Below are 27,896 nucleotides of genomic sequence, written 5' to 3' on the forward strand. Positions count from 1 at the left end.
AGAGGACTTATATAAATGTTGGTCAGTCAATCAAGATATATTAGTCAGCAAACCCTAATACTTATGTTAATGTATGCTGCTCTGGATTTGAACCCTGGAGGCATCTAAGGTACTGGGGTTAAATGCATTTGGCTAATATCTTTTTTAATCCACCATTTTTTACCCTGAAAGCCATCTCACAGGTTCACTTTGACTTGCAAAACTGCCTGGTAACATCCAAGAGAATAACTTGTTTTTAAAACATTTACTCTCAAATGGACAGTCTCAAGATGATTTGCAGCTTCAGCTTGCTTCAATGATTTATACATAGTTTGGGGACTCAGTCTGAATATTTTTTGTATATATTTGATACTGTAATATTTTAATGTTATACTTTTGTTTTGTTTTTACCTTGACTCCCCCCCCCCTTTCTTTTAAATAAGCCTTGCTGCAACCGGTAGTTTGGTGTGAGTAGACTAGGTCTCTAGCGACAGTTAAAATATAGTTTTGGCATTTGATTTGCAGATGCATTGAGTGAAGACTAGACACAGACTAGCGCATATATTTTTAAATTACTCTCTTCTGGCTCATTTTAATGGCAGACATAAGTGATACCTTCTAGACTAAGAGCAGGAACAGACAACAGTTTCTAAAGTCATGAGCATTGCTGGAGAAGCATTTTCCATGGGACAAGGCCTCATTTCATTTGCCCCACCCTCAACTAGGGTCCAGAGGTTGAGTCTAGCTGTTTTTGACTGGTTCTCTGTTTGGGAGTCTATATGTTATTTCCAGGTATGGATGGCATCTGATGGCAACTTTCACCTGCTAGAAGGAAACACAGCAGCATAAGAGTAAAGGTAAAGGGACCCCTGACCATTAGGTCCAGTCGTGGCCGACTCTGGGGTTGCGGCACTCATCTCGCTTTATTGGCTGAGGGAGCTGGCGTACAGCTTCTGGGTCATGTGGCCAGCATGACTAAGCCACTTCTGGTGAACCAGAGCAGCGCACAGAAACGCCATTTACCTTGCCGCCGGAGTGGTATCTATTGATCTACTTGCACTTTGACGTGCTTTCGAATTGCTAGGTTGGCAGGAGCAGAGACCGAGCAACGAGAGCTCACCCCGTCACAGGGATTTGAACCACCGACCTTCCGATCGGCAAGCCCTAGGCTCTGTGGTTTAACCCACAGAGGGAGGGGGATAATTTTCAGCTACTCCCCCCACCCCCCGCAGTGCTCTGTATGTTAAGTACTGGAATTTAATTCATTGACATTGTTAATGCTTCTATGTATTACTAGGTGTTTAAATCTGATCGGTTGGTAACTGAATTCTAGAGAGTTCTCATGGGATTGGCTAATGTTGATCACATGGGGGGTATCTAGTGAAGGAGAGACTTATGTGAAGCAAGATGACTGTCTTTAAGAATCAACTGTGAACACTGCTAAGTTGAATTGAGTGTTGGAGTGCTCCTTCTCTGCCTGAAAGAAAGAGAGCAAAGCTGTCGGAGAAGGTAAAAATGGAAATATCTCATAGGAGCTGCAACATATATAATTGAGATACAGAAGGGTGAAAGTGCTGAGCTCTGGAAAGAGAGGAAAATACAGTTGTTTGGAAGTTAAAAGAAGAGACAGTGAGCCCATGCTTGGAGAAGCATGTAAATATTATGTTTTAATTCACCTATAAGTTTCTGCAAGAAAAGTTTTTTGAATATTAAAATCTGGACATTGGGTTTAATTTCCAAGAAAGTGTGCCAGTCATATATGTGATTCGAGCTTCTCAGCTGTATTTTCGCTACCCTTTCATCAAAACTGTACCCCTTAAATCCTACTCCAGAGGGTTGAGGAACCCTCCAAAGCAAGTTTAGGGAGAGTGTGGGTTGCTGCAGGGGGCATTGCTGCAAATTGCCTTTATTCCCTTCTGGATATGGATTCTCTTCCATCAGCAGATGGTCACTGTTGGAGATCTCCTTTTGTGTTTAGCCCACCATTTTCTGGCATCAAGCAGAGACCTTTTCATTTGCTCAAGGTGTGTGTGTGTGTGTGTGTGTGTGTGTGTGTGTGTGTGGAGAAGAGAACAAAGTCCCAGCTCTTTCTTTTTCTTGTCTGCTGCCAGCATCGTTGGGATGCTTACTTCAGAGCGTGCATTTCTGAACGTTTTTATATTGCTGTCATTTCATGCCACCATTAGCCCTCTCCCAGCGTGCACTCGCAGGTTGCAGAAAGCTATGCACTCTCGTGATGTTAAAAACCTATCAGCGTTCGAAATACTTCTTACTACTGTTCCTAGGCTCCTCCAGCATCCCCCCCCCCACCTTGCAAATATTTACAAGAGTGGAGTAAAGCAAGTCCACTTTAATGAAGTGGATTTTACTCCTCTTAGAATGGGTGAGAAGAACCCAGTTTTTTGTGCTGAAGAAGATAATCTCCCACAGCCCATTTGTTTGAACACATTGAAATATCTGTAGATACGAACATTCATTCATTTATTGGGTAGGCAGATGCCTTTGGAACTGTCACCTACAGAGGGGTGGAAATGACAAGCCAAGCCAAGAGCAAGTGTCACATTTGACTAATAAACAACGATGGATAATGTCCTAGGTTTTTTTTGTGGGGTGGTTGTTAGTGGGGGTATCTATGCAATTACTGTGGGAGAATTAGGTTTTAAGCAATTTCACTGTCACAGCTTGCTCAATTTAATTACAGTTTATTCCAAAAACCCAGGAGGGGAAAAGGTGCTTCACTGTTTTGTTCCGTGAAGCGAATTCCACCCCACCTCAGCCTTTGCTTTCACCTTTTTATTGCCATTTGGCATGTGAAAATGATCTCGTACACCTGCGACGTGCAAAGCATCTCAGTCTTGACATTTCCGCCCCCACAATCAATGCCTCCCACCTCTGACGCTGGGGGGGGGGGGAGAGCGGAAAATATTGGTTTCTATGGACTAGGTGAAATAGGCATTTTTGGACCCCTTTCTAAACCGGTACATTCAGGAAACGGTATGTTGCCATTAAACTTGTCTGTCATTTCTTTGAACTATTTTAAACACAGGTTGCAAAAATCAAAGCACTGGGTTTCCCGATTGCACTCAACAGCTTTGAAGATCAACTGTGGAGGGAAAGGACCAATTCCCTGTATATTTTGGGGTGCTGATTCACATGTGCATGCCAAGGGCTCCCTGAATCTTGTAGCATCATTTTTCACTCCTTCCAACAGCACCAACTGGGTTGGGCTAAAAATAAAACCATTGAGAAACCATAGAAAGGTACCAGCATGCTCAGGGAACTCTGAAGCTCGCAAAAATAAGAAAGAAACCCCAAAGGGGGCACTCCACAACAACAATTAAAAAAAAATAGTCCAATTAGGATCCAACATGTCCAGCAGCCACATAATTTTGAGTGTCAGTTGGAAAAGAAAACTGGAGGGTAGGTGAAATGGAGTATATTGGGGTGGGGAGCATGGATAGCTGGCTGGAACCTTAAACAGGAGAACTCCTGTTAGGTGAGGATACACACTGCAGCATTTTGTTGCAGATTCTGCTTAAAAGAGCAACTTTAGAACACTGTTCGAATGCTTGGGAACATTAAAGTCTCCAAGTTATATGTTATCTTACAATCCTTACAACAGTCCGGTAAAGTATGTATGGACCTCTGAATATGTGCAGGCCTCCATCACATTGTCAGGGGTCCTCATCAGATTCCTAAATATATGGAAGAGCTGTCTATATGTAGAGTCCATTTTCATATTAACAACAGCAGTAGATGCACAGTGTTAAATACAGTGGTGCCTTGGTTCTCAAATGCCTTGGTTCCCAAACACCGAAAACCCGGAAGTAAATGTTACAGTTTTCAAAAGTGGGTTGGTTTTTTTAAGCCAAACGTCCAATGTGGTTTTCGGCTATTGTTTCAGGGGAGCCTGCACCTTAGTTTTCGAACATTTTGAAAGTCAAACGGACTTCTAGAATGGCTTAAGTTTGAGAACCAAGGAACCACTGTATTTGGCGCTTTTGGATTTGCTATTTATTTTGCGTTTTTGTTTTTGAGGCTTTTCGGTTAATTTGTTTTTGTGACTGTGTGGAACCCAGTTCAGCTGATTGATTGATTGTGTGACTGTGGAAATGGATAAAAGTCCTCCCTCCAAACAATGACCATCATCAGAGCAAGTAAGAAAATAATAATAATTTTAATTTCCATCATCTACAATACTGTCTTATTTGTTTTATAGCACAGTACATTGATTATTGCTTTTATTTTATGGATCAATGGTCTCGTTAGAGAGTAAAATTCATGTTAAATTGCTGTTTTAGGGGTTGTTTTTAAAAGTCTGGAACGGATTAATCCGTTTTGCATTGCTTTCTATGGGAAAGTGCGCCTTGGTTTGGAATGCTTTGGTTTTGGAACGGACTTCCGGAATGGATTAAGTTTGAGAACCAAGGTACCACTGTATATATACACTTTAGCGATACTGAAAATACTTAAACATCTGCTTAAACCACAGCAGGTTGCTCCAATATGCTGCTCTTGAGTCTTGTGTCACCATGTTGATTTCTGTGCTCCATTATCTGAAAATGACTGCCTCGAAGACAAAAGGCCCTCTGTGATTTGCTAATTATTTCTATTAGTTTAAAACAACGCTGGCTAAGGACAGGGGAAGCCAGGAGAGAAATCAGCTCTCCTTTTAGAAACAAGCTGAGGCCCTTGGTTGGTACTGGGCTTCCCGAGGCAGGAGGACAAGAGAAGCCACGAAGGGCATCTTACGGGCAGGGATGCTGTTTCAGGTGTCCGGAGGGAGGGAAAAGGGATTGCAGGAGGGCAGGGCTGGAGAATTTGTGGTCCACAAGTTGTGGCTGGGTTACATCTCCCATCACCCCAAACCATTAGCCTTGCTGTCTGGAGCTGAAGGGAGTTGGATTTCAATGACATTTGGGAGGCTACTGGTTCCCCAGCATGCCCTCCTACATACCTCAGACGAAAATAGGGACAACTCTCACTCCCTCACAACTGACCCTCCTTGATGCCCCATTTTTTGCCCCTGTCCCAGAGCATTTCCTGTCAGAAGAAGGGCGAGTTCCTACCACCACTTCACCAACGTGACACAGCACACACACCCTCTGCCATCCCGAGAAAACCCCGTAATCCTGATTTTATTTTATTTTATGGTAAGGTAAAGGTAAAGGCAAAGGCACCCCTGACCATTAGGTCCAGTCGTGGCCGACTCTGGGGTTGCGGTGCTCATCTCGCTTTATTGGCCGAGGGAGCCGGCGTACAGCTTCCGGGTCATGTGGCCAGCATGACTAAGCCGCTTCTGGAGAACCAGAACAGCGCACAGAAATGCCATTTGCCTTCTCGTTGGAGCAGTATCTATTTATCTACTTGCACTTTGACGTGCTTTCGAACTGCTAGGTTGGCAGGAGCAGGGACCGAGCAACGGGAGCTCACTCTGTTGCAGGGATTCGAACCACTGACCTTCTGATTGACAAGTCCTAGGCTCTGTGGTTTAACCCACAGCATAGATTAACAAAAGGAAAGAAAAAAAGCACACCGATAAATACATTTTAGAAAGGGGCAAAATTAGATGCAGATGCACAAAGCGTTTTCTTTTTTAATGAAGACTCCTTGAACTCTGCTTCCCCTTTCTTCCTGCCCAGGGCAGCCCTGTCCTCTGACTGCCCCTCAGAGTTAGCACATCATGGGGGTCTGTGTCGCGGTGATGACAGCTTCTCCTCTTCTTCACCTGCTCTCCAGCAGCCACTACAAGCTGCCCAAGGGAGGAGGCAAGCAGCGGCCATGGAGAGGCAACAAGATCGCAGCCGCTGTTGCTCAGGAGAAGCGCCGGTTCGTCCTCCTGGGGGGCTCGGCGGCAGCAGCACTGGCTGGGAAACAGGGACACTCTGGGATCATATCAGAAGCTGGGTGGCTTTCATAATTCTGGGACTGTCACTGGAAAATCAGGACATTTGGAGGGTACGCAGTAGAGGATGCAAAGATTGACAACCTGCTCTTGGAGATATTCCAAATTACCGTATTTTTGCTCTATAAGGCTCACTTTTTCCCTCCTAAAAAGTAAGGGGAAATGTTTGTGCGTCTTATGGAGCGAATGCAGGCTGCGCAGCTATCACAGAAGCCAGAACAGCAAGAGAGATTGCTGCTTTCACTGCGCAGTGATCCCTCTTGCTGTTCTGGCTTCTGAGATTCAGAATATTTTTTTTTCTTGTTTTCCTCCTCCAAAAACTAGGTGCATCTTGTGGTCTGGTGCGTCTTATAAAGCGAAAAATACGGTATATTGCAAAACAAAAAAAAGCAACAAGGGATTTTACCCAAACCTGGTCTGGCTCTTTTTCTATATATTTGCAAGGTGTTGCAGACTCAAATAGAAATGGGGGAGAAACTGGTTCAGTTTGCATTTTAGTATGAACCTATCTAATTTGGGTTTCCCCAATCAATACATGCATCAACATGCACCTGCCCATCAGGAGTTGCACTTGGAAGTTTGCAACACAGTTCTCCAGCGAGAACAACAATGTGTACAAAAATGCCATATGCTAGGGGAAATTGTGCATGTGTGCGTGCGCACACACAGTGTCTATTTGTGAAAATAATGTCAGAATGCATCATCTCAGGGGACGATGCTTGCACAAATGCATATGTTGGGGAAAATAAACAGGCAAATGCACACAACTTTCAATGAGGGCTTTTAAAAGAGTTTTCGAATCGGAGGAGCTGAACGTAAGATTGCAAAAAATGAGAAACAGAGGGTAACCAAAACTGACAGATGCGTCCAAGTTTGAGGCTTGGATTCCGGCAACAGGAGCCAGGCATCTCTCTTATGACTGGGATAGCACTCAGGTGCAAGGAACTTTGGGTCTGATCCCTGCTGTGACATTTGTGCAATTAGGTAATTTTAAACTTAATTCTAGACTCTGAGGTCTGAAGGAGGGGGGCTCCCTCTTTAGATAGCAATGTGCATTGCTTCACTTACTTCGAAATACTGCCTTGCTGCATCTGAGAACCTTCATGCTCATTTTGCAGAGCAGGAGCTGAGACGTTTGTCCCATGAGACCAGGGCCCTGCTCTGTCATGCTCTGTCCCATGAGACCAGGGCCCTGCAGGATTTAACTTCCTTCCGCAGGGCCTGTAAGACAGAGCTATTCCTCCTGGCTTTCAACTTGAACTTACCCTGATCTTTTATTCCCCTTCCATCCCTCCCCCTCCCCTTTTTATGAAGATTACCAGCTCTGGGATCCCACACCTAATTCTCCCCTGGTCTCCTCGCTGGCCCAAATTGGACTAATTTAGCCAGCTAGCCCTGGTGATCATCTAATGTTTATTGGATGGATTTCCCCCCTAAACTGATTTTTGAATTCTGAATTTATTGTTATTCACGTTTCATATTGTATTTTATAATGTTTGTTGTTGCATCAATTAAGTGTTTTAAATTTGTTGTTAGCTGCCCTGAGCCTGGTTTTTTGAACCGGGAAGGGCGGGGTATAAATAAAAATTTATTATTTATTATTACCTGGTGTAGACACTGCTTCTTATGAGCTAAAGCCCCGGGGCTAGCCCTTGTAATAAACGCGATAGCTTGCCTTGAAAAGAAAGCTGGCAATCAATCTTAATGGGTGTAAACACTTCTTCTAAATCACGGGATGTCAGTGAAACTACTTTCCTCCTGGCTTTAGGGGACGTTGTGTTCGCATCCTGCGCTCTAACTCTTGCTCCGGACAGGAGATTGGGCTGCATGACCTACAAGGACCTTTTACAGCGGCATAATTCTATTTAGAAAGCTGAGAATGACTGCAATTTGCAAGGGAAGCAACTTTTGAATTAAAGAAGAAAGGGGGCGGGGGGGGGCTGCCTTTACTCAAAGCTCAGATCTCCCCAGACTCAGATCTACGTTCCTTTGACCAGCCTAAAGTCTCACGAACCACTGTAGACAGTTAGTGTTCAAACGCTGCGGCGTCTGTAATTAGGGTTCGAGATAAACAGCAGAGCTTTGCATTTTATCAATTTTACATGGGGGTTGGGGAGAGGGGAAACCGTGTTTAAAAATATATGTGCGTATCAGCCTGTGGAACGCTTCACTGATGCTTATCAGAAGCTTATGCCAGAAGGCGCATCAAATGCCCACCAGAGAGAAAGAAGGCATAGTACCTTCATTAGCAGGAGTTTTCGGTTTAACCCTTTACCCTCATCATTTTTAATTGCTTGCTCTGTGAAGGGAGGGCGGGTGTCGAATTGGGGGAAGGCATCCCAGGTGATGAATTGATCAGTCCAGCGAGTTCGTTCATGTGCCGCATGTTGTATTCAAGAAGCGTGCAGAAGAACACTGCCTTTCCATAACTATGCATTTCTGAATCAATCCTTTTTGAAGCATTCATTCTACCGCGCAAACAGCCAGTCCCAAATATTTAATAATATATAATAATAATATTTTTTTATTTATACCCCGCCCTTCCCAGTTCAGAAAACCGGGCTCAGGGCGGCTAACAACAAATTTAAAACACTTAATTGATGCAACAAAAAACAGCATAAAACGTGAATAACAATAAATTCAGAATTCAAAAATCAGTTTAGGGGGGAAATCCATCCAATAAACATTAGATGATCACCAGGGCTAGCTGGCTAAATTAGTCCTATTTGGGCCAGCGAGGAGACCAGGGGAGAATTAGCTGTGGGATCCCAGAGCGGGTAATCTTCATAAAAAGGGGAGGGGAGGGGAGGAAGGGGAATAAAAGATCAGGCTAAGTTCAAATTGAAAGCCAGGCGGAATAGCTCTGTCTTACAGGCCCTGCGGAAGAGGTCCTACCCCACATACACACAGGAGCCAACTCCTAGGGGCCAAGGGGTCTTCACCCTCCCAATAAAATATTTGAGGGGGCCGAGCCCCCCAAAATTGATAGGCATTGCCATTCAAATAGTGTTCGTGCAAAGCATCATGTGATTGATTATGTGGGGCAGGGCTTACCTGCTCCCCCATATTTGATTCAAGTTGGCACCCTGCACTTAGACAGCCATCTTTGGAACTCCCTGCCTAATGAAATCAGTTCAGCGCCTTCATAGTACTCTTTTTAGCACCTGGTAAAAACCTTTCTGATTAGACATGTAGAAAATGCCATGTGGTTTAATCTGGTTTTAGCTTTTTGGTGATTTTAATTATCCTTTTGAAGATCCTAAATAGTTGTTTTTATGGTTCTTCACCAATAATTTTATTGTATTATTCTTTTTGTAGGCTGTATTCTAATCAAACGGTATATACTTGTTGTGAAATATAAATATGATAAATTCACATCAGCGAAAAAAAAAGGGGGGGAACACAGATTTGCAAGTGCTAATTTATGGGTGTATACACAAATTTATAAATGTTGACTATAAGCTAAATACAAATACGATACATCCCATAATATGGCATGTGTGCTGCCCAATCTGCTGCCCAGGTACTAACTGCTGACGGGCAGTTTAAGGCCTTTCTTCCTCTCCCTTCTCAGAGTTCTTTATTTTTAATCTGGACTTGGCATGTTAGTCCTTTAAATGAATTGCTCCATTAAACAGAAGGCTGTCCACTGACAACTCTTCAAATAGAGGACTAATATCTGTAAGGAAGGTCACATAGCCACTGTATGCTGACCCGCTTTAGAACTGATGTTCCAGGTCAGGTATATCATAGTTTGCTAGAACAGGAATGAACAATGAGCCTGAGTTCTCACAATCTTCCTTGAATCCACTGAAATAAGCAGCATAAATAAATAAATAAATAAATAAATAATAAATAAGCTAGGTTCACTGTAGGGTGCTCTCTCAGTGTGCAATGAGATGAGAAAGGGGCAGGAGACCCATCATTTGACAGTGGAATGGTCTCCCTCAGGAGGTTGTGGCCTCTCCTTCCTTGGAGGTCTTTAAATTCTATGATTCTATGACCTTCTGTATTTTTCTTTTAAAAAGAAAGCGAGAGGGAGAAGTAAAAATGATCCGGGTGGTGAATGTTGGATCAGTGGTTATTCAAACTCACAGGAGAATTGGAATGCTGAACTAGAATTATGATAGATCGAATATACAGAATGGGGAAACATACCGTATTTTTCCATGTATAAGACTAGGTTTTCCCCCTAAAAAATAATGTCCAAAATTTGGGTGCGTCTTATACACGGCGGACATCTCCCCCCATTTTCTTAAATCTGAGTCCCCCAAAATAGGAGGTATCTTATACATGGAGGCGTCTTCTAGATGGAAAAATATGATACATCACAAAAACGAGGTGCAAGGAGCCATGTTTCCTGTATTGTAGGGGGGGGGGGTAGGACTAGATGACCCTTCAGATACTTTCCAACTCCACAATTCTATGATTCTAAGCCTTCTCCAAAGAAGGCCTGCTTCCTTATTCTGTCTTGGGGAAAAAATGAGCCTACACTGCCCCCCACTTTCAGCCATGTATCTGCTCACCCAGCCTGTGATGCAACCCAGCGCCTGCATTAAGTGATACTCATTCCAGTAGAAGCAGAAGGCTTTTATTTTGTAAGTAAACACAAGACATTTAGTTCCCTGCCACTCTCCTGGGATTGGATTGTACGGATTACAAAGAGCTAATGATGTAGAGTTTAACGGAAGACACAAAAACTCAAAGGATAGGATTTAGCTCTGCTTTTGCCTGGGAGAACACATTTAGCTCCATGAAATTTTTATCACCTCTAAATGCACCCTTCTTGCAGGTAGAATCTTGGTGGTTGGGTTTTTTTTTTTTTTATTGCACTTGGAAAACTAGCTGGCAATCATCTCCTGGCTTCCTCTTTTTTCTCTTAACACAAAAACTATTGAGTCAGCAATAGGCTATTACTGTATTTTTCCATGTGACTCAAATTTTTGTGACTCAAAATTAAGAAAATGCACTGTGCGCTATCTGTGTATAAGATGACCCCTTATTTTAAACTTCAAAAATTTAGGAAAAATATAGTCTTATACACGGAAAAATATGGTATATTTGAAGTTTAGCACCAGTGTAAAAAAAATAACCTTTTGTTTATTATTGCAGGCCTATCAGGTTGTGGGAAAACCACCAACCCACAAAGTGTCTCAGCAATATGCCAATGGCTACCGATATGACATCCGGGTGATGGAGGAGAGAAAGGATGCAGTGAAAGGATGCAGCCGATAAAATCTGTGATCCACATCACATAGGAGGCTGCCTTAGGTTGAGTCATTTAGCTCAGCATTGACTGAACTGACTAGTAGCAACTCTCTAGGGTTTTAGACAGTGGGTTTTTCCAGCCCTTACCTGGAGATGTCAGGCACTGGACCTGGGACAGACACTCTGCCACTTACCTACAGTGTTTCTCCTTTTCCCAACTAGCTGCAATTTACATTTGCAGAGGCCGATCTGCAAAGGCCAGGGCTTGCCACCGCACAGCTGGAAGGCAGGCATTGGTGGAGAAGTCACAGGGTGCCCCACTCAACCATGGAGAACTGAACCTGCCTTTCCCTGCCACCAGATCAGCAAGACCAGTCTAATCCCAAGCAGGAATCTACTACAGGACGGACCCAGAAGATAAAATGAAAGAACGCTCTGCCTCATGAGACCAGGGCCCTGCGGGATCTGATTTCTTTCCGCAGGGCCTGTAAGACAGAGTTGTTCCACCTGGCCTTTGGTTTAGGACCAGCCTGATCCCTTCCCCCTCTTTCCTTTCCCTTCTGTGATGGAACCCCTATTTGGGGACTTCCCTGGCTTTTCTGGCCCACGTAGGACCAGTCTGGATATTTGGCCTTGGTGAAGATTTGACGTTTTCTCCCCCCAAACAGTTTTTGATCTGGGCTTCCACTGAAATGAGGCTGCATTTTAAGTAGCATTTTAATCTTGTTTTTAAGTTGTATTTTAATCAATTGTTTTTATACCTGATGTTAGCCACCCTGAGCCCGGTCTTGGCCGGGGAGGGCAGGGTATAAATAAAATTAAATAATTAAATTAAATTAAATAAGTAAATAAATAAATAAATAAATAAAATATACACCACTTATTGTCCCCTTTAGCTTCCAGTCAACACCACTCAAAACACAAGCTGGAAAAAGTGATATCTCTTTCATACTCTATGGGTGGTAAAAACTGTTCTTGTCTACAGGTAGAATCATAGAATTGTAGAGTTGGAAGGGACAGGGTCATCTAGTGCAACCCACTGTGATGCAGGAATCTCAGCTAAAGCATCCATGACCGATGGCCATCCAACCTCTGCTTAAAAACCTCCAAGGAAGGAGAGCCCACCACCTTCTGAGGGAGTCCATTCCACTGTCGAACAGCTCTCACTGTCAGAAAGTTCTTCCTGGTCTTTAGTCGGAATCTCCTTTCTTGTCATTTGAAGCCGTTGGTACCTTCTGGGGTGGGAGAAAACAAGATTTCTCCATGCGACAGCCCTTGAGACATTTGAAGATGGCTATCATCTCTCCTCCCAGTCTCCTCTTTTCCATGCTAAACATACCCAGCTCCTTCAACTGTTCCTTGTAAGGCTTGGTTTCTAGATACAGTGGTACCTCGGGTTACATACGCTTCAGGTTACATACGCTTCAGGTTACAGACTCCGCTAACCCAGAAATAGTGTTTCAGCTTAAGAACTTTGCTTCAGGATGAGAACAGAAATTGTGCTCTAGCGGCGCGGCAGCAGCGGGAGGCCCCATTAGCTAAAGTGGTGCTTCAGGTTAAGAACAGTTTCAGATTAAGTACGGACCTCCGGAATGAATTAAGTACTTAACTCGAGGTACCACTGTAGTCTCCTACCCTAAGGCAGCTCCTCACAAAAAAATAGGCCACAGGGTGAACCAGACTCAGAGAAACAAACACAAGGGCCAATAGAACCTGTAATAAGTCCAGATACCAACTGAGTCAACACAGCAAAGCACTTAGAGTGCTAGAGACTAGGGCTCAAATCGCAACTCAGCATCAAAGCTCATGGGGTGACCTTGGACCAGAAACTTTCTTTTAACCTAGTCTACCTCACAGGGTTGTAGTGAGGAGGAAATGGGGAGGGAGAGAAGCAGTACACCGCACTGAGCTCCTTGAAGGAAAGGTAGGATAGATAAGTAATAATAAATAAGTATCCACCCTGGTATAACTATCATGGGACCCAACAACATCAGCCATAGACCCAGGTTCAATTCCTGGCAGCTCTACTTTCCAGGTACAGCTAGGAGAGATCTCTGTGTGAAATCTTGAAGGGTTGCTGCCAGCCAGTGCAGACAATACTGAACCAGATGGACCAATGGTCTGGTTCAGTATAAGGCAGCATCCTTATGCAACATCTGCTTGTGTCTAGACTTCAGCTATAGAATTGATGCTTTTGAATTATGGTGCTGGAGGAGACTCTTGAGAGTCCCATGGACTGCAAGAAGATCAAACCTATCCATTCTTAGGGAAATCAGCCCTGAGTGCTCACTGGAAGGACAGATTTTTTTTTTTTTTTTTTAAATAATATTTATTAAAAGTTTCAAAAATACAGAAAGTAAAAAGTAAAATACATTTCAGATCCTTATTTTCATATATCCACTTTCTGGGACTCCCCCCTTCCCCCACCCCTACCATATTCCTTTTTCATGTTGTTAACTCCACAAGCTCTCAGTTCTAATTATAAACATAATTTGTTTAAACCATTATTCGAATTTAAGATTTCTACACTCCTCATCAATACCCTTAATAAAAAACCAAAAATTTCTTTCCCAGAGCCCACCCCATTTTCATTCCACAATTTCCCTTTTTTTAGTAATTAAGACACCCCACATAGTAGAAATATCAGAAATAAGAAATAAAAGATATAATAGATAAAACAAAGCCAGTTCAAAAAAAAAAGAAGTTGACAAGCCTTTGGATTTTAGTTCTCCCCCTCTGTCCCCGGTTTAATTTCCCCCTGACCACCAAACCATGTTATCCGCCTGGAATTCTTACAATCCATAAATCGCCTATTTCCCCCAACTCCTTGCTGGTTTTGTTTTGTTTTGTTTTTTTTTTTTTTTTCCTTTCATAATTATTTTTAAAACACTTAACTTCAGATCTTTAATAAAGCTCCCCCCATTGTTCCTTCCAAATTGTAGTCCAGTTTCCTCTTGTTCCGCTGCTGAAACGTTCTAATTCAGAAGCTTAGTAAGTCTGCAGGGATTATTGTTATTCAGGAACAAAAACTTGCGTTCAGTCCCTTCCTTTCTTCAATAGAAAATTCTATTGTCTCCTTTAGCTGAGCACCCTGTAGACAAAATATTATTTCCGTTTTGCAGCTTTCCCAGAAGATAACCAGTTCTGTAAAATTCCAATGGTATTTTTCCACTTACGACCATCTTTGTAATGTCCCGAAACTCCTCTAGGGGGATTGTTGTAACTTTGTTTTCTCTAGTCCAAAAGTCCGATTGTTATCCATATTTTCGCCATTTTGTATCCAAGTTTTAACAAGTTGTAACAAATTGTAACAAATTTAGCCAGCAAAGTTCTCATAATAAAATCCTCTCTGCTTTCCGACTTTGACAGCTACTTTGACAGCTGTCAAAATCTCCGACTCTTTTCACCAGGCTCTCTCTTCAATCACCCCGGTTCCCAGGGGGGGGGGGGTTACGTTTCTTCTCCCTCAATTCGTCCTCCAGCACAGTTCTTATGATTCCCCATCGTGGAATTCTTAATTTTTATCAGCAATACAAATCTTTTTGGACCTTGGTTTCCCCGTCCTTGTCTTGGAAGGTTTACAATAGGGGGGGGGACTGACTTCCTTTTTGGATCCCCCCCCGCTCGTGTCCAATTCAAAAAGAAATTCTTTTTTTCCTCCTTTTAAACCCAATTTTCAAATTACTCACGGGTTGTTGTTAAAAAGTCCGAATTTTCAATGGAAGAAGTCAGCGCTCTCCGCCGGATGGCATGCGGCTGCGCTCGGCAGGGATAGCAGAGGACTCAAAGCACCACGCTTCTCCCCGGCACCCGATCCGTAGCCTTTAAAAAGGCTCCTTCACGAGTCGGGAGGGCGCTGACGGTGCCAGCCGAGTCTCCATGTCCACGGCCCTCGTGGCCGTGGTTTTTAAGGGTCCCCGCATCGCCGGTGCGGTAGGACCCAGCCCCTGCCGAGCAGGCTCCCTCCGGAGCTCGGAGGGAGTCCGCCATTCGGCGATGGCGCCAACCCGGAAGTCCACTGGAAGGACAGATTGTGAAGCTGAGGCTCCAATACTTTGGCCACCTCATGAGAAGAGAAGACTCCCTGGAAAAGACCCTGATGCTGGGAAAGATGGAGGGCACAAGGAGAAGGGGACGACAGAGGACGAGATGGTTGGACAGTGTTCTCGAAGCTACCAGCATGAGTTTGACCAAACTGCGGGAGGCAGTGGAAGACAGGAGTGCCTGGTGTGCTCTGGTCCATAGGGTCACGAAGAGTCGGACACGACTAAACGACTAAATAACAACAGACTTCAGCTGCAGTTTCTGGCTGGACAGCTCCACTGCTGTCTCTCAAATCCTCACCCAGCCTGAAACATGCTCCTTGCTATGGTTGGACAGCTTCCTTGCCGTGCTTGTAAATGCACAACTCCAGCTCTCGATTGGTAAAGCACGTTTGCTTAGGAGATGTGAACAACTGCTATGTTTACTCCTTTCTAATCAAGACTATTGAAAATCTGGAAGAAATTTAACCAATTATATCTCCTTGGTTAAGCTCTCTCACTCTCGAGTCAATGAATCTTCTGCCTTCGTCAATATCTGTTTAGTAAACTGCATGCCAGAAGCTTTCTAATGAATACGATTAGCCTTACATGCAAACAGAAAAGTACTTAGGGCAAAACAAGGCAGTTTACACATCAACTTTGTCTCAAGTCAATTTTTCTCTTTTGGAGAAGTCAATAGCGGACATTATGCTGATGGTCTGAGAAGATCATTCTTTGGCTCACCAATTTTTTCCAGAGTTATTAAACAATATTTGCCCAATATGTCACGGGTTTGCAAAACAGGACCATGATTTAGCTTTGGATATTTATTCAAATGAAGCTAAAACCAATGCATGGGATACAAATAGCATGATAAAGTGCAGCTGTTATCATAAAGCACGCTTCGATTAAACTAGGTTGTACCAGCTCCAAGGCTGAGAACAATAGGTCCTGTGCTGCTAATAAGAAATTGAACCACCTGTGGCCTATTGTTTTAACTGCAGGGACCAGAAATATCTAATTTAGACTTGCATCTGAGATCATAAGAGAAAGCATTACGGTGACCCAATTAGGGATGGAGGAGGAAACTGCTTTTAAAGGATTTCTGCACAGAATTTTGTGCCTGATTGAGCCTTTCCTGCATTGGACCACCTCTTTCATCAAGAACCCACTTAATTTTGAGCTGCTTGCATATTGCCATTTTTATTTTATTTTAAAAGCCCGACTAATTATATGCAAAATTATACGCAATATATTATACATAAATAACATATAAGAGAGTTAAGCCCCATGTGATGCAATATTACTGCAGCATAATTTTGTAAGTAGCAATGTACAAGCATCTTTATAGTCATATGAACAGCTGTATGTATCTGTTTATGTCCTGGATACTTCAGGGAATCTGGTGTGCGTATTCATGTACAGCAGTAATGGGAGGAGATGGGGTGATCCAATTATCAAAGATCAGTGGTCTTATTTGACAGAGTTTCTCCTGATTCCTCCTGTCCTACCTTCCACAGTGTTCTAAGGACCCCCCAAACCATGGAACTGGATTTTTTTTGGTGGGGAGGCCAAGGGGTGGATAGCAGAAGGAATAGGCAACAATTCCTTTCCTCTCTCTTCTGCTGATGGCAGATTCTGCTGGATTCAAGAGCCTTCCATCAGCCCAGAAGACCATATTCTTGACATCCTGGCTTCCAAAGACATCTGGGAGGACTGCTGTTGGAGAGTAAAATCCTGAAACTAGACAGCTAAATCCAGCAAAGGACTTCTTACTCACCCTAAATCTGCCCATCTCCCAACGTCCCCCATTTGCCTGAAACCAGTTTGACTCAAACAGAGGTTGCTTAAAGAAAGAAGACTTATCTCTCACATTTGGGATGGGAGTAAGAGCACCCTGGAGAGGATGACTTCCATAGAGACTAGATGGAACCCCTGCCCCCGCTCCAAAAAGATGACTTATAGCAGCAATCAGGCACAAACTCATTCTGAATATGCTGGTTAAAGCAGCCTCCTTTCTCCACATAGAACTGCTATTTACCCTGCAGTCCTAACCCCACTTAGGAATGTGGGTGGCACTGTGGGTTAAACCACAGAGCCTAGGACTTGCCGATCAGAAGGTTGGCGGTTCGAATCCCCGCGACGGGGTGAGCTCCCATTGCTCGGTCCCTGCTCCTGTCAACCTAGCAGTTCGAAAGCATGTCAAAGTGCAAGTAGATAAATAGGTACTGCTCCAGCGGGAAGGTAAACGACGTTTCCGTGCGCTGCTCTGGTTCGCCAGAGCGGCTTAGTCATGCTGGCCACATGACCCGGAAGCTGTACGCCGGCCAATAAAGCGAGATGAGCACCACAACCCCAGAGTCACCCACGACTGGACCTAATGGTCAGCGGTCCCTTTACCTTTACCTAACCCCACTTAACTGGAGTAAGCCCCATTGAATTCAACAGGACCCACATTTGGAGAGGCATGGTTAGGATTACAGCCTGAGTTAGGTGTTTGCTTGGTTTTATGTCCTCCATCCTTTGCCCTATAACGGAAGCATTCGCTGTAGATTCTAAAAGGCTGATATGCTTAGGATCAATCATTCTGCCTCACTGGAATATAAAATGCATCCGGTCAGATGAAAAACGAACACACTGGGACAATTTTTGAGATGGAAACCATTGCGTTGCAGTAGGTTAGACACCTTATTAAGGTTCCCCGCCCCCCCAACCAGACGAAAAAACACTTTCTAACCTACCTGCTCTTATGCATATATCTATGACAATCATTTGTGGCTTAAAATGAGGGGAAGAGCCAATTTGTATAAAGATCCATTGTCTAGTGGTCTGGAGATGATTCCTGCTAACCACTGAAATCCAGGTAAGTGAATATTTACAAGCCTGTCTCACGACATACAATATTTAAACACAATGTTAGCATATGCACAATGGATCTAGGCCAGAAGTTGCTACAGGAAAACTTCTAGGACACCACTCTGCCTGGCCATCTGCCCTCACTAAGCCTCTGAGCAGCTGACAACTCACTTTTGCTTTATTATATGACATTCGATGTCTACTTTCTGCAACTGCTCAGTTTCACCTGCACTGCTCTCCATGCCATCCACCCTTAAGCAGGGGCATACTTTGGAAACCTCTCACAAAATGGCACCCTACGCAGGGCCAAAATTTGCCACTCCCAAATAGATTTCCTGATGGTTCTCCTCTCTAAATCCAGCACTGCTTTACATACCTTGAGGTGCTCACACGTTCAGTAAGTCCTCAACTCTTGCGGCGGTTACATTCTGGGGGTCATGCCTAAGGCCCAAATTGTGCAGTCAGAAGACATTGGGTGCAGTGACAGGTCGGATTGCCAAAGTCTTTTTCCCAGATGCTGGTCCCCTTTCTTACCCCTTTTTATTCTTTCTTTTTTTTGCCAAGTGCATATAGCTGAATGTGCACAAGCTGAATGTGCATAAATTGTAAGCTTACCTTACTGTACCTGTGAGTCCACCCCTAGGTTTTCTGTATTAATTAGTGCTTCACAACAAGGGGGTGACTGTGCGATTGCGGCGCAATCATTACAGCAATAAGAAGGCATGGAATTAAAAAAAAAAGTGATCCAGCTTAAAAGGGTGTGAAATATACGATACTCAGAGTTGAGTATGAATTTCATGCTCTTTATTCAGCTCATAGCAGTGGCGTAGCGTGGGTTGTCAGCACCCGGGGCAAGGCAAGTAATTTGCGCCCCCTAACCCGTGGATTTGCACCCCCTAACCCGTGGATTTGCGCCCCCTAACCCTAACCCACAGAAGTTGCGGCCGGTGCGGCCGGCACCCCCTGCACCCCCCACGCTACGCCACTGGCTCATAGTAGCAATGAATGAAACTTTCCCCAAAACGTCTAGCTAGATATACATTATTTACACAATGGGCCCTGCATGATTGGCTAATTCCGGGCTGCTCCTGTAGGCCAATCAGTTTGCAGATTCACTTCCTCCAGAAGCCTGATTGGCTGCTCCTGCAGGCCAATCAGGTCGCTGATTCACTTCCACCTGGAGCTGGACTGGGTGGCTCCTGCGGACCAATCACACTGCTGCATTCTGCATCCTTTTGTTCTAGGGTTCAGCTCAGTACATAACAGGGTGCTAGCTTGACACATGTTTAAAGGCTCCATTCAGAAGTGTTAGCTCTTTGCAGCAGAACCATTCGAAAAGCATACATGCTATTCGTGCTCGCCTGAGGGATATTCTGTATTCCAACCCACCTCAATCAAAAGGTGGGTTAGAAGATTTGGGAAATACGTCAGCTCTCCCCCAAACCCTTTTTTCCCCCTTTTCGGACAATTCCCCTTTAGTTCTTGATTCTATTTACAACCCCAAAACAAATAATTCCACATTTAATATGGCTGCCTGAAAACCTAAAACTAGAACATGCCACACTGTAACATTTTGTTGCAGCCCTAGGATTATTATTTTTTAAACCATTCATCACCGGTGCTCAAACATGCTTTCCTTAAGTTCCTTTTTTTTTTTTTGCTGACCAGGCTTATCACATCCTTATGCAGCAGCAAGGTTGCATTAAATGGTTATCCCGGCTGCACCTTTCCCAGCAGGTAATTGCAGCCTCCTTCGTTATGGGTGAGTCTGCAAAGGAGATAAGGTGCTCCGTGGGTTGTCAGACCACACAATTTACACCCCAGTAGGCTATATAACCCGTCTATGGTCCTGGAGCATGGCACGTGGAATCACACCACCTCCTCGTTAGAGTCATCAGGTTTACCGATAAACTAATGAGATGCTTTGCAATTAAAGGTTTCAGCTAGCAGGGAAGCTCTTTTTGCCTTCGCTCAGGCCAGCCTGGGTGCTTTCCTACCTGCCAATAAATAATCCCACACAGCTTCTGGCCTTGTTGCAGGGCTTTCCATGATTAACTCTGCATAAGTTGGCCCAAATGACCTCATGGATTAATCAATGTGTTCCGTCTCTTGGAGAGCAAAGTTCAAGCTGTAGGAGCTACCTCCGATAGGGCTGCGTGTTTTAATTATGACTGGAGTATGAAGTAAATAAATCCCAGTACAGTCAATTTGTCAGTAAAAAGAAAAAAAAGAGAAAAAAGTCTCCCGTTTTGCCATTGTAGCACTAACGATTTATTTTTATTTGGAAAAGCACAGGCGTTTGCTAATATATTTATAAAACTGAACATTTCAGACATCAATATATGTACAGGAGGCTGGCTGCAGATGTAAGCTTTGCAAGCAAATGGTAACAGCAATGCTTCAGAGGTGAATAAAATTAGGTAAAATATGAACTGCCCGCATCTAGACAGACAGCTCAAGGCCTGGCTGTTTATTATGTCCATGACAGGCATCAGAACTGAAATGGATTTGCTTCAAAAGCTGTAAAATTTGACGTAAAGTCTCTTTGAATATTCAAATATTCACCACATGTTTGCTAGCTGAACCAGGCAGCCCGCCATGTTTAACAGCAGGGCTTATATATGGTTGTTGGTTTCTGACAGCATTCGCTAGATGGATGACATGCAGCGGTGCTTTGAAATGGATGGTATTTGATGGCTGGCATGCAATAGCATGCAGTATTTAGCTAAAAGAGATCCAGTAAGGTCTCTCCCCAGCCTGCCCTCTCACCCAACCAGATGGGAGGTCAGAGAAAAATCCCCGGCAGTTTGAGACTTGGTCTTCAAAGCATCAGATTAGGGTGGATGCTTTGGTTTAGGGAATTACAAGCAGTTCCTAGGCACTTCATTCCTCATCCCCACCAGCTTCCCTGCTTTCTTTTCTTCCAGTCTCCCAGCAGCCCCTATAAAAGGAAGCACTTGGGATGAACCTCCTGTTATTTTGCTTTGTTTTGCTTCATCAACCTTAGCTTTCTTGCTTTGCCAACTAAATCCTTGGCTTTCCCACTCACCCTCCGGACACTAAGAGAAAATAAGTAAACACACACCCATAGGCACGACAGCCCAAGTGTTTGGGGGCTGGGGTTCACAAAATCAAATCGCCAAAGAGGCACACAGAAGCATCCTGATAAGTTTCTCCCCCCGCCCCACAACACCTTCCTTTAATTTACAATTTGAGATGAACCGTTTGGCAGCTCGAAACGCCTGGCACCGCGTCAGCGTCGGTTTGCTGGGGCTGAATCCAAACACGAACCTGAACTTTACCAGCTCCGCTCGTTTTTGTAAACAGATTCCCTTTGCCTGCCAAGCGCTTTCCGAAAGGACACAAAAGACGGTGGCTCCCCCCCACACACACGCAAAGGGGGGGGGAGATGCACAGCCCTCAGCACACATTCTTTTACTTAATTAAAAAAAAAGAGAGAAAAAGCAGGAGAGAGGCACTTCATCATTTGAGTTTCGTTGAGAAGCATGGCAGCGTTCCTGCTGCAGCTTCAGTTGCGCCTGCGCCATCCAGCTGCACCCAGAAAGGTTGGGATAGAAAACATACAACTGGGCAATATTCAAAGCCCACTTCTGCCAAATGGTACACCTGCAGCCTCTGTGGACTTCCTGGTGTTGGTGTGGGAGTCTGGGAGCTAAGGTGTGCTGCCTTGAAGATCTGGAACACAGCTTGATCTGGTAGGGGGGCCTTTCCCCCCCTCCAGTTTAGGGATGGTAAAGGACATTGATTTGGTTCGCATTTCAAGGTGAACCTGCCTCATTTGTGCTTTCTGATACAGTATGCCAACCTTTCTCAAACTTGGGTGCCAAAATGTTGTTGGACTACAGCTCCCATCATCCCTGACTACTGGTCCTGGTAGCTAGGGATGATGGGAGTTGTAGTCTAACAACATCTGGGCATCCAAGTCTGAGAAAGGCTGCAATAGGCTAAGGGAAATGCAGCCATCCTTCGAAACTCACACTTCTCCAGGTTTTGCTATTCTCCAGATAAGTAATGTGTGCATAAAATGCACAGAAAAAATGGGAACAGAAATGTATGCATCAGTGAAAGTAACATATAGTAATGCATTGTACAAGGATAATAATAATAATAATAATAATAATAATAATAATAATAACATATTTATTTATTTATACCCAGCCCATCTGGCTGGGTTTCCCCAGCCACTCTGGGCAGCTTCCAACAGAATATTAAAATACAATAATCTATTAAACATTAAAAGCTTCCCTAAACAGGGCTGCCTTCAGATGTCTTCTAAAAGTCTGGTAGTTGTTTTTCTCTTTGACATCTGGTAGGAGGGTGTTCTACAGGGCGGGCGCCACTACCGAGAAGGCCCTCTGCAAAAGTGTTTATGTGCCAGGAGATGCACACCTACAGAGTCTCAGGTAGCTCACGTAGCTAAGGTTTTAGGCTCAGACCAAAATTTCAAATTTCAGAGACGCCCTGTGCAATGCCAAAATTTGGCACCCCTGCCTCTTGGCTTCAATTCAACATCATTGCTGTGGTACCCCCTGTGGTTCCCCCAAGGCTCCATGCCCAGTGAAATACAACAGTTCACCCTCCTCAAAATCTACCTCTGACTCCGCTCCCATAGTCCCTAATACAGGCATGGAGACTTGTGGTCATCCAGTTTTGTGTGCCTTCAATCACAAGTCTGTTCTGTCCTGTTTTCTGAGGATTTCTTTTAACAGTTGCGAAAAATTCTCCTTTATACTGTTACCTGTTTTTGTTTGCACTTGCCCATAAAATAAGCATTTTCTATGCATTTCCCCCAAAATACATATTGTGCACATTGTCTCCCTCCCCCACCAAAACTTATGCGTCATTGCATGCATTAAAACAAAAACTTCATTGCAAAATTCAGACTGTGCAATTTGATTGTTATCTGATTGTTACAACCCTGGAAGCTATGAATTAGGTCAGTGCACTTTAAAACCCAGACTGAATGGAATTCACCTCTATCCTAAGAGATGAGGGGAGTTGTAGTCCAACGACATCGGCAGAGCCACTGTTTCACCATCCTTGCCCTAATGAGTGTTATGTTCAGCAAGGCTGAACGTATGGAATATCAAAAGTTTTGCCTCAATTTGACAGGGGCTTAATTAAAAAAAGGAGCAGCTCATTCAGCTTTTAGGGTGGGGCAACTGACCCTTGAAGCTTTCCTGCTGCAGCTGCTTCCAGTGGCAGCTGAGAGCTACTGGATCTCAGGTAGGTTTTGTCCCAACACCCCAAAATTTGTCCCCTGAAGAGTCCCAACCCTTTACACAACCTGCGAATGAGATCTCAAAAAGGGTGTGTAAGGGTGTGTCAGAAAAACCCTGCAATGTGCATTGATGGTGTTGCAAAAACGACAATGCAGAAATAATTGGAGTGGATTGCAGATCCTGCTTCCCTTTGGCTGAATCCTGTTTGTTTCTTTTCTGTGTGTTTTTAAAGAACGTAACTGTTCTGCTGTCTTTGGGAAAATCCTCCCTTGCAATTGCTTTCTGAGCAGGAAACTACATATTTTCTTGCTTCAAATTGTTGTTGTGTGTTAAAGCTGCCCTCTTTCTGGAGTGCCTGAGTTGCACAATACACCCAGATTGCGGCGGATATTACAGGTTATCAGAACACCCTGCTGGGTGCATGATTGCTTGGACAACCCCGTCACATCTGTGCTTTGCCTTCAGAAAGCAGCCCAGGGTCAGGGGGCCTCTCTCCCAGCACTGCACACTGCCGAGTTGCGGTTTATCAGACGGTGCTCTTTGTCCTGAGGCACCAATTGCCCATCATTTGTTTCACATCAGGCTTTTGCCATTAGATATTGCTGTCAACGATGGGCATTTCTCCCGAGCTGTCAATCACAGGCAGCACAACTTTAGGGGATATGCGCAGATCCTCCAAGCAAATCACCTAGCATTTGCTCACATCTGTTGAAGACCTTTCTTGTAGAGCTTCTTTAAACTGAGTCGGAATACTGGTCCATCTAAGGTCACCGTCATCTGCTCTAACTGGCAATGGTATGCCATGGTCATCTTGTTGTTGTTGTTTAGTTGTTTAGTTGTGTCCAACTCTTCGTGACCCCATGGACCACAGCACGCCAGGCACTCCTGTCTTCCACTGCCTCCCACAGTTTGGTCAAATTCATGCTGGTAGCTTCGAGAACACTGTCCAACCATCTCGTCCTCTGTGTTCCCCTTCTCCTTGTGCCCTCCATCTTTCCCAACATCAGGGTCTTTTCCAGGGAGTCTTCTCTTCTCATGAGGAGGCCAAAGTATTGGAGCCTCAGCTTCAGGATCTGTCCTTCCAGTGAGCACTCAGGGCTGATTTCATTAAGAATGGATAGGTTTGACCTTCTTGCAGTCCATGGGAGTCTCAAGAGTCTCCTCCAGCACCATAATTCAAAAGCATCAATTCTTTGGTGATCAGCCTTCTTTATGGTCCAGCTCTCACTTCCATACATCACTAAAGGGAAAACCATAGCTTTAACCATACGGACCTTTGTTGGCAAGGTGATGTCTCTGCTTTTCAAGATGCTGTCTAGGTTTGTCATTAGGCCAGAGATATTTCCCATGACATCAGAAGATAAGAGGACCCTGCTAGATCATTCCAAAGACCCATCTAGTTCAGCATCCTGTTCTCATAGTGGCCAACTAGCTGCCCCTGGGAAGCCCACAACCGTAAAACCATTCTCTTCACCTGCAACAGGTATTCCAAGGCATATTGCCACCAACTCTGGAGGCAGAACTACTGGAGGCCCAGCTACTTGAGATCCTTTAACTCAGAGATGGAAAACCTGTAGTCCTTTAGACTGTTGGACTCCCAACTCCCACCAGTCCCTACCAGCGTGGTCAATGATCAGGGAATGATGGGAATTGTAGTCCAACAAGAGTGGGAGAACTGTTCTGCCAACAGTTTCCTTCTTTCTGTAGTCATTTTCCAGTTTCTCCACCACCGAGCTTTAACCCTCAACATACACACAACGTTCTTCTGATTCAATGCAGCTATTAGTATTGTTGTCATTGTTCCTAGTTTCCAGAAAGCATAATGATGAGCTTGAAAGCGTATGAGTTCTGGGCAGCATGGATGTCAGAGAATTCCAACCAAAACAGGCATGGGAGTGCTAATTGGTGATGTTTGATTTTTTTATGGAAGAGAAATTAATCCAGCGAATATTATTGCTTTTTGAAGTTGTTTCAGCCTACGAATGATGTGTCACTGATTATATCCCTCCGCCCCATTTGCTTTGAGCTTCCTTTGCATTGAAATAAACGGGGCTGCAATAATGCAGTGACACTGTAATTTATGTAATTAATTACATAACTTGCATAATTTTGCCACAGCAGACAGCGAGACAAATATTGTAGGTTTCAGCAGAAGGTGAACTGCAGTGGAATGGAAACAGTGTTGCATGCAATGCATACAGGGTGGAAGAGGAAGTGATGCCTCTCTACACGCTTAATAGTCCTTTGGGGGTCAGTGTTCTGTGTTCTGCATGGCTCTTTGCCCATCCATTACCAGCAGATGCAGAACGAATTGTGCGAATTGGAATGTACATGAAATCTCTTAAACATCTCACAGAATCCCCCTTCTCTTGGCGAAGAATTGAAATCCTGGCACACAATTTTTTTTTAATAAAACACACACACACAGAAAGCATGTCTCCTTGAGGACTTAGCAGACATTCAAATGCAGTCAAAAACCATTGCTCTCCTACTGATTACACCAGTATGCAGTCTTTGCTGTCCCTCAACTGTTATCCATCAGCTCTGCTAAGACAAGCCAGATTGCTTGCTTGCTTGCTTATGTATGTATGTATGTAGTATGTATGTATGTATGTGTAAGCATGTGGGTTGGGAGTGTCTTGTTCCAATTTCATTTCAGATGGGCGGGGTATAAATAATAAATTATTATTATATTATTATTATGTAAGCGTCTCTGGGAGTCTTTTTGGCTGATAAGTGGGGTACAAATGTTACCAACAAACTCAGCATTTAAAATCAATTTTGTTGAGCGAGTCACCCAAGCTCTCAAATGACACCAACGTTGGTTTGCTGCCAGCTATTGATTATTTTTCGTTTGCTGCATTCTTTATTTTTATTTTATAATGAACAGAGGGAGGGGGAATAAACGAAGGGAGGATTAATGGCATGCAAAGGATGCCCGCATGAATCATTCATTGCATGTTGTTTTGCATACCTTACACTTCGGGAGGGGTATAATTTCGCACGCCAACAAAAAGGCCCGCTTTGCAGTGCTCTGCGTTTTCCCTCAAAAATTGCAGGTGCGTGAGCGCGCTGCTCCCAGACTCTGTCGAGTGACTGCCTCCTCGCTTGCCTCCTCTTCCATCTTTCAGAAACACTGACATTGCTACATTCATCCTGCTGCAGCTAAGGGCCATTTCACACATTACAGAGAGACAAATCTAAGTTTGCCACCGACTGTAAACGCAGCAGGAAAGATGCTGGCAAGCGGGACTCCCTGAGGAGTGTGCTTGCATGATGCATGCCTTTAAATTAAAAACACCTCTTTGTTGCATTCACACTTAACTCAGTTGGAGCTTTTAGCTTATTTGGCAGTTGTCAGGTTTATTTAGATGCTTGTGGTTGTTGTTTTTTTAATCTGTACTTTACATATATATCTATTTTACATATTTCTTATTTCTTTATTGCTGTAAATGCACATTTCTTTGCTGTCGGATGCCTCAAGTGCTCAGAGAAGAAAAGTGAAATAAAAATGGAAACACAAAATTGTTTATCAATTTATGTTGTTGTTGTTCAGTCGTTTAGTCGTGTCCGACTCTCCATGACCCCATGGACCAGAGCACGCCAGGCACTCCTGTCTTCCACTGCCTCCCGCAGTTTGGTCAAACTCATGCTGGTAGCTTCGAGAACACTGTCCAACCATCTCATCCTCTGTCATCCCCTTCTCCTTGTGCCCTCCATCTTTCCCAACATCAGGGTCTTTTCCAGGGAGTCTTCTCTTCTCATGAGGTGGCCAAAGTATTGGAGCCTCAGCTTCAGGATCTGTCCTTCCAGTGAGCACTCAGGGCTGATTTCCCTAAGAATGGATAGGTTTGATCTTCTTGCAGTCCATGGGAGTCTCAAGAGTCTCCTCCAGCACCATAATTCAAAAGCATCAATTCTTTGGCGATCAGCCTTCTTTATGGTCCAGCTCTCACTTCCATACATCACTACTGGGAAAACCATAGCTTTAACTATACAGATTTATACTATACGGATTTATCCATTTATAGGCTGCTTAATTACCAACATTTCTTCGTGGTGCACGTAAAAATGAAAAAGCAATGGATAAGATCAATTAGAAATGATCCTAGCAACAGAACAGTCTTTGCAATGCACCTGAAGTTCAACATAGAGAGGGACTGTCTAATCTCAGCCTGGAGGGAGTTCCAGAGATACAGGCCCACAATTCTGAATGCCGTGAATATGAGCCATGCATCTGAGCCATGGGGGGGATCACTAACAGTGGATCCCCCAGAGATCCCAGTGAATAGGCAGGGATCCTTGAGGCATCCTAGTTCTAAGTTGTTAAGGGCCTTGTAAACTGATACAAGAATGTAGAATTTGGTCCAATCAACTAACACTTTAAGGCAAGCTCCATTCACTTTGAACGATCAAACCCGCAGATCACGTCAGGATCCTGCCTCTGGGGTGAGCATCCCCCTCCTGGCCCATCACTTTGGATGGGCATTGCCTGGAAAAGCAGGCGGGAATGGGTTTATAAAATAAATTTAAAAAACAAGAGAAATCATTGCAACCACTGACAGTGATGCAGAGGCATACAGAAGCTACAGTTGCATCCTCACTAGAGCTTGCAGTTCAGGTTCTCCCCGATCCTCACAAAACTCCAGCCAAGTTTTCAATGTGGTCTCTATACGTTTCAGT

General features: G+C 44.1%; 1 protein-coding gene across 8 annotated transcripts in view; it reads right to left on the minus strand.

Moving 5' to 3' along the window:
* The window catches only part of CDH4 (cadherin 4), a 792,566-nt gene that overhangs the window by 324,153 nt on the left and 440,517 nt on the right, over window positions 1-27,896 (minus strand). Inside the window, exon 1 of one of the 8 annotated variants that reach the window (XM_081011097.1) lies at window positions 6,953-7,004. The exons of the other annotated variants lie outside the window; for them this stretch is intronic. Coding sequence (XP_080867223.1) covers window positions 6,953-6,995 — 43 coding nt within the window. The 5' untranslated portion in view covers window positions 6,996-7,004. Of the gene's footprint in view, window positions 1-6,952; window positions 7,005-27,896 lie in introns of those variants that run through there. 8 annotated transcript variants of the gene reach the window in all.

This window comes from Podarcis pityusensis, assembly GCF_964106645.2.
Source record: "Podarcis pityusensis genome assembly, chromosome: 6".
Lineage (NCBI taxonomy): Eukaryota > Metazoa > Chordata > Lepidosauria > Squamata > Lacertidae > Podarcis > Podarcis pityusensis.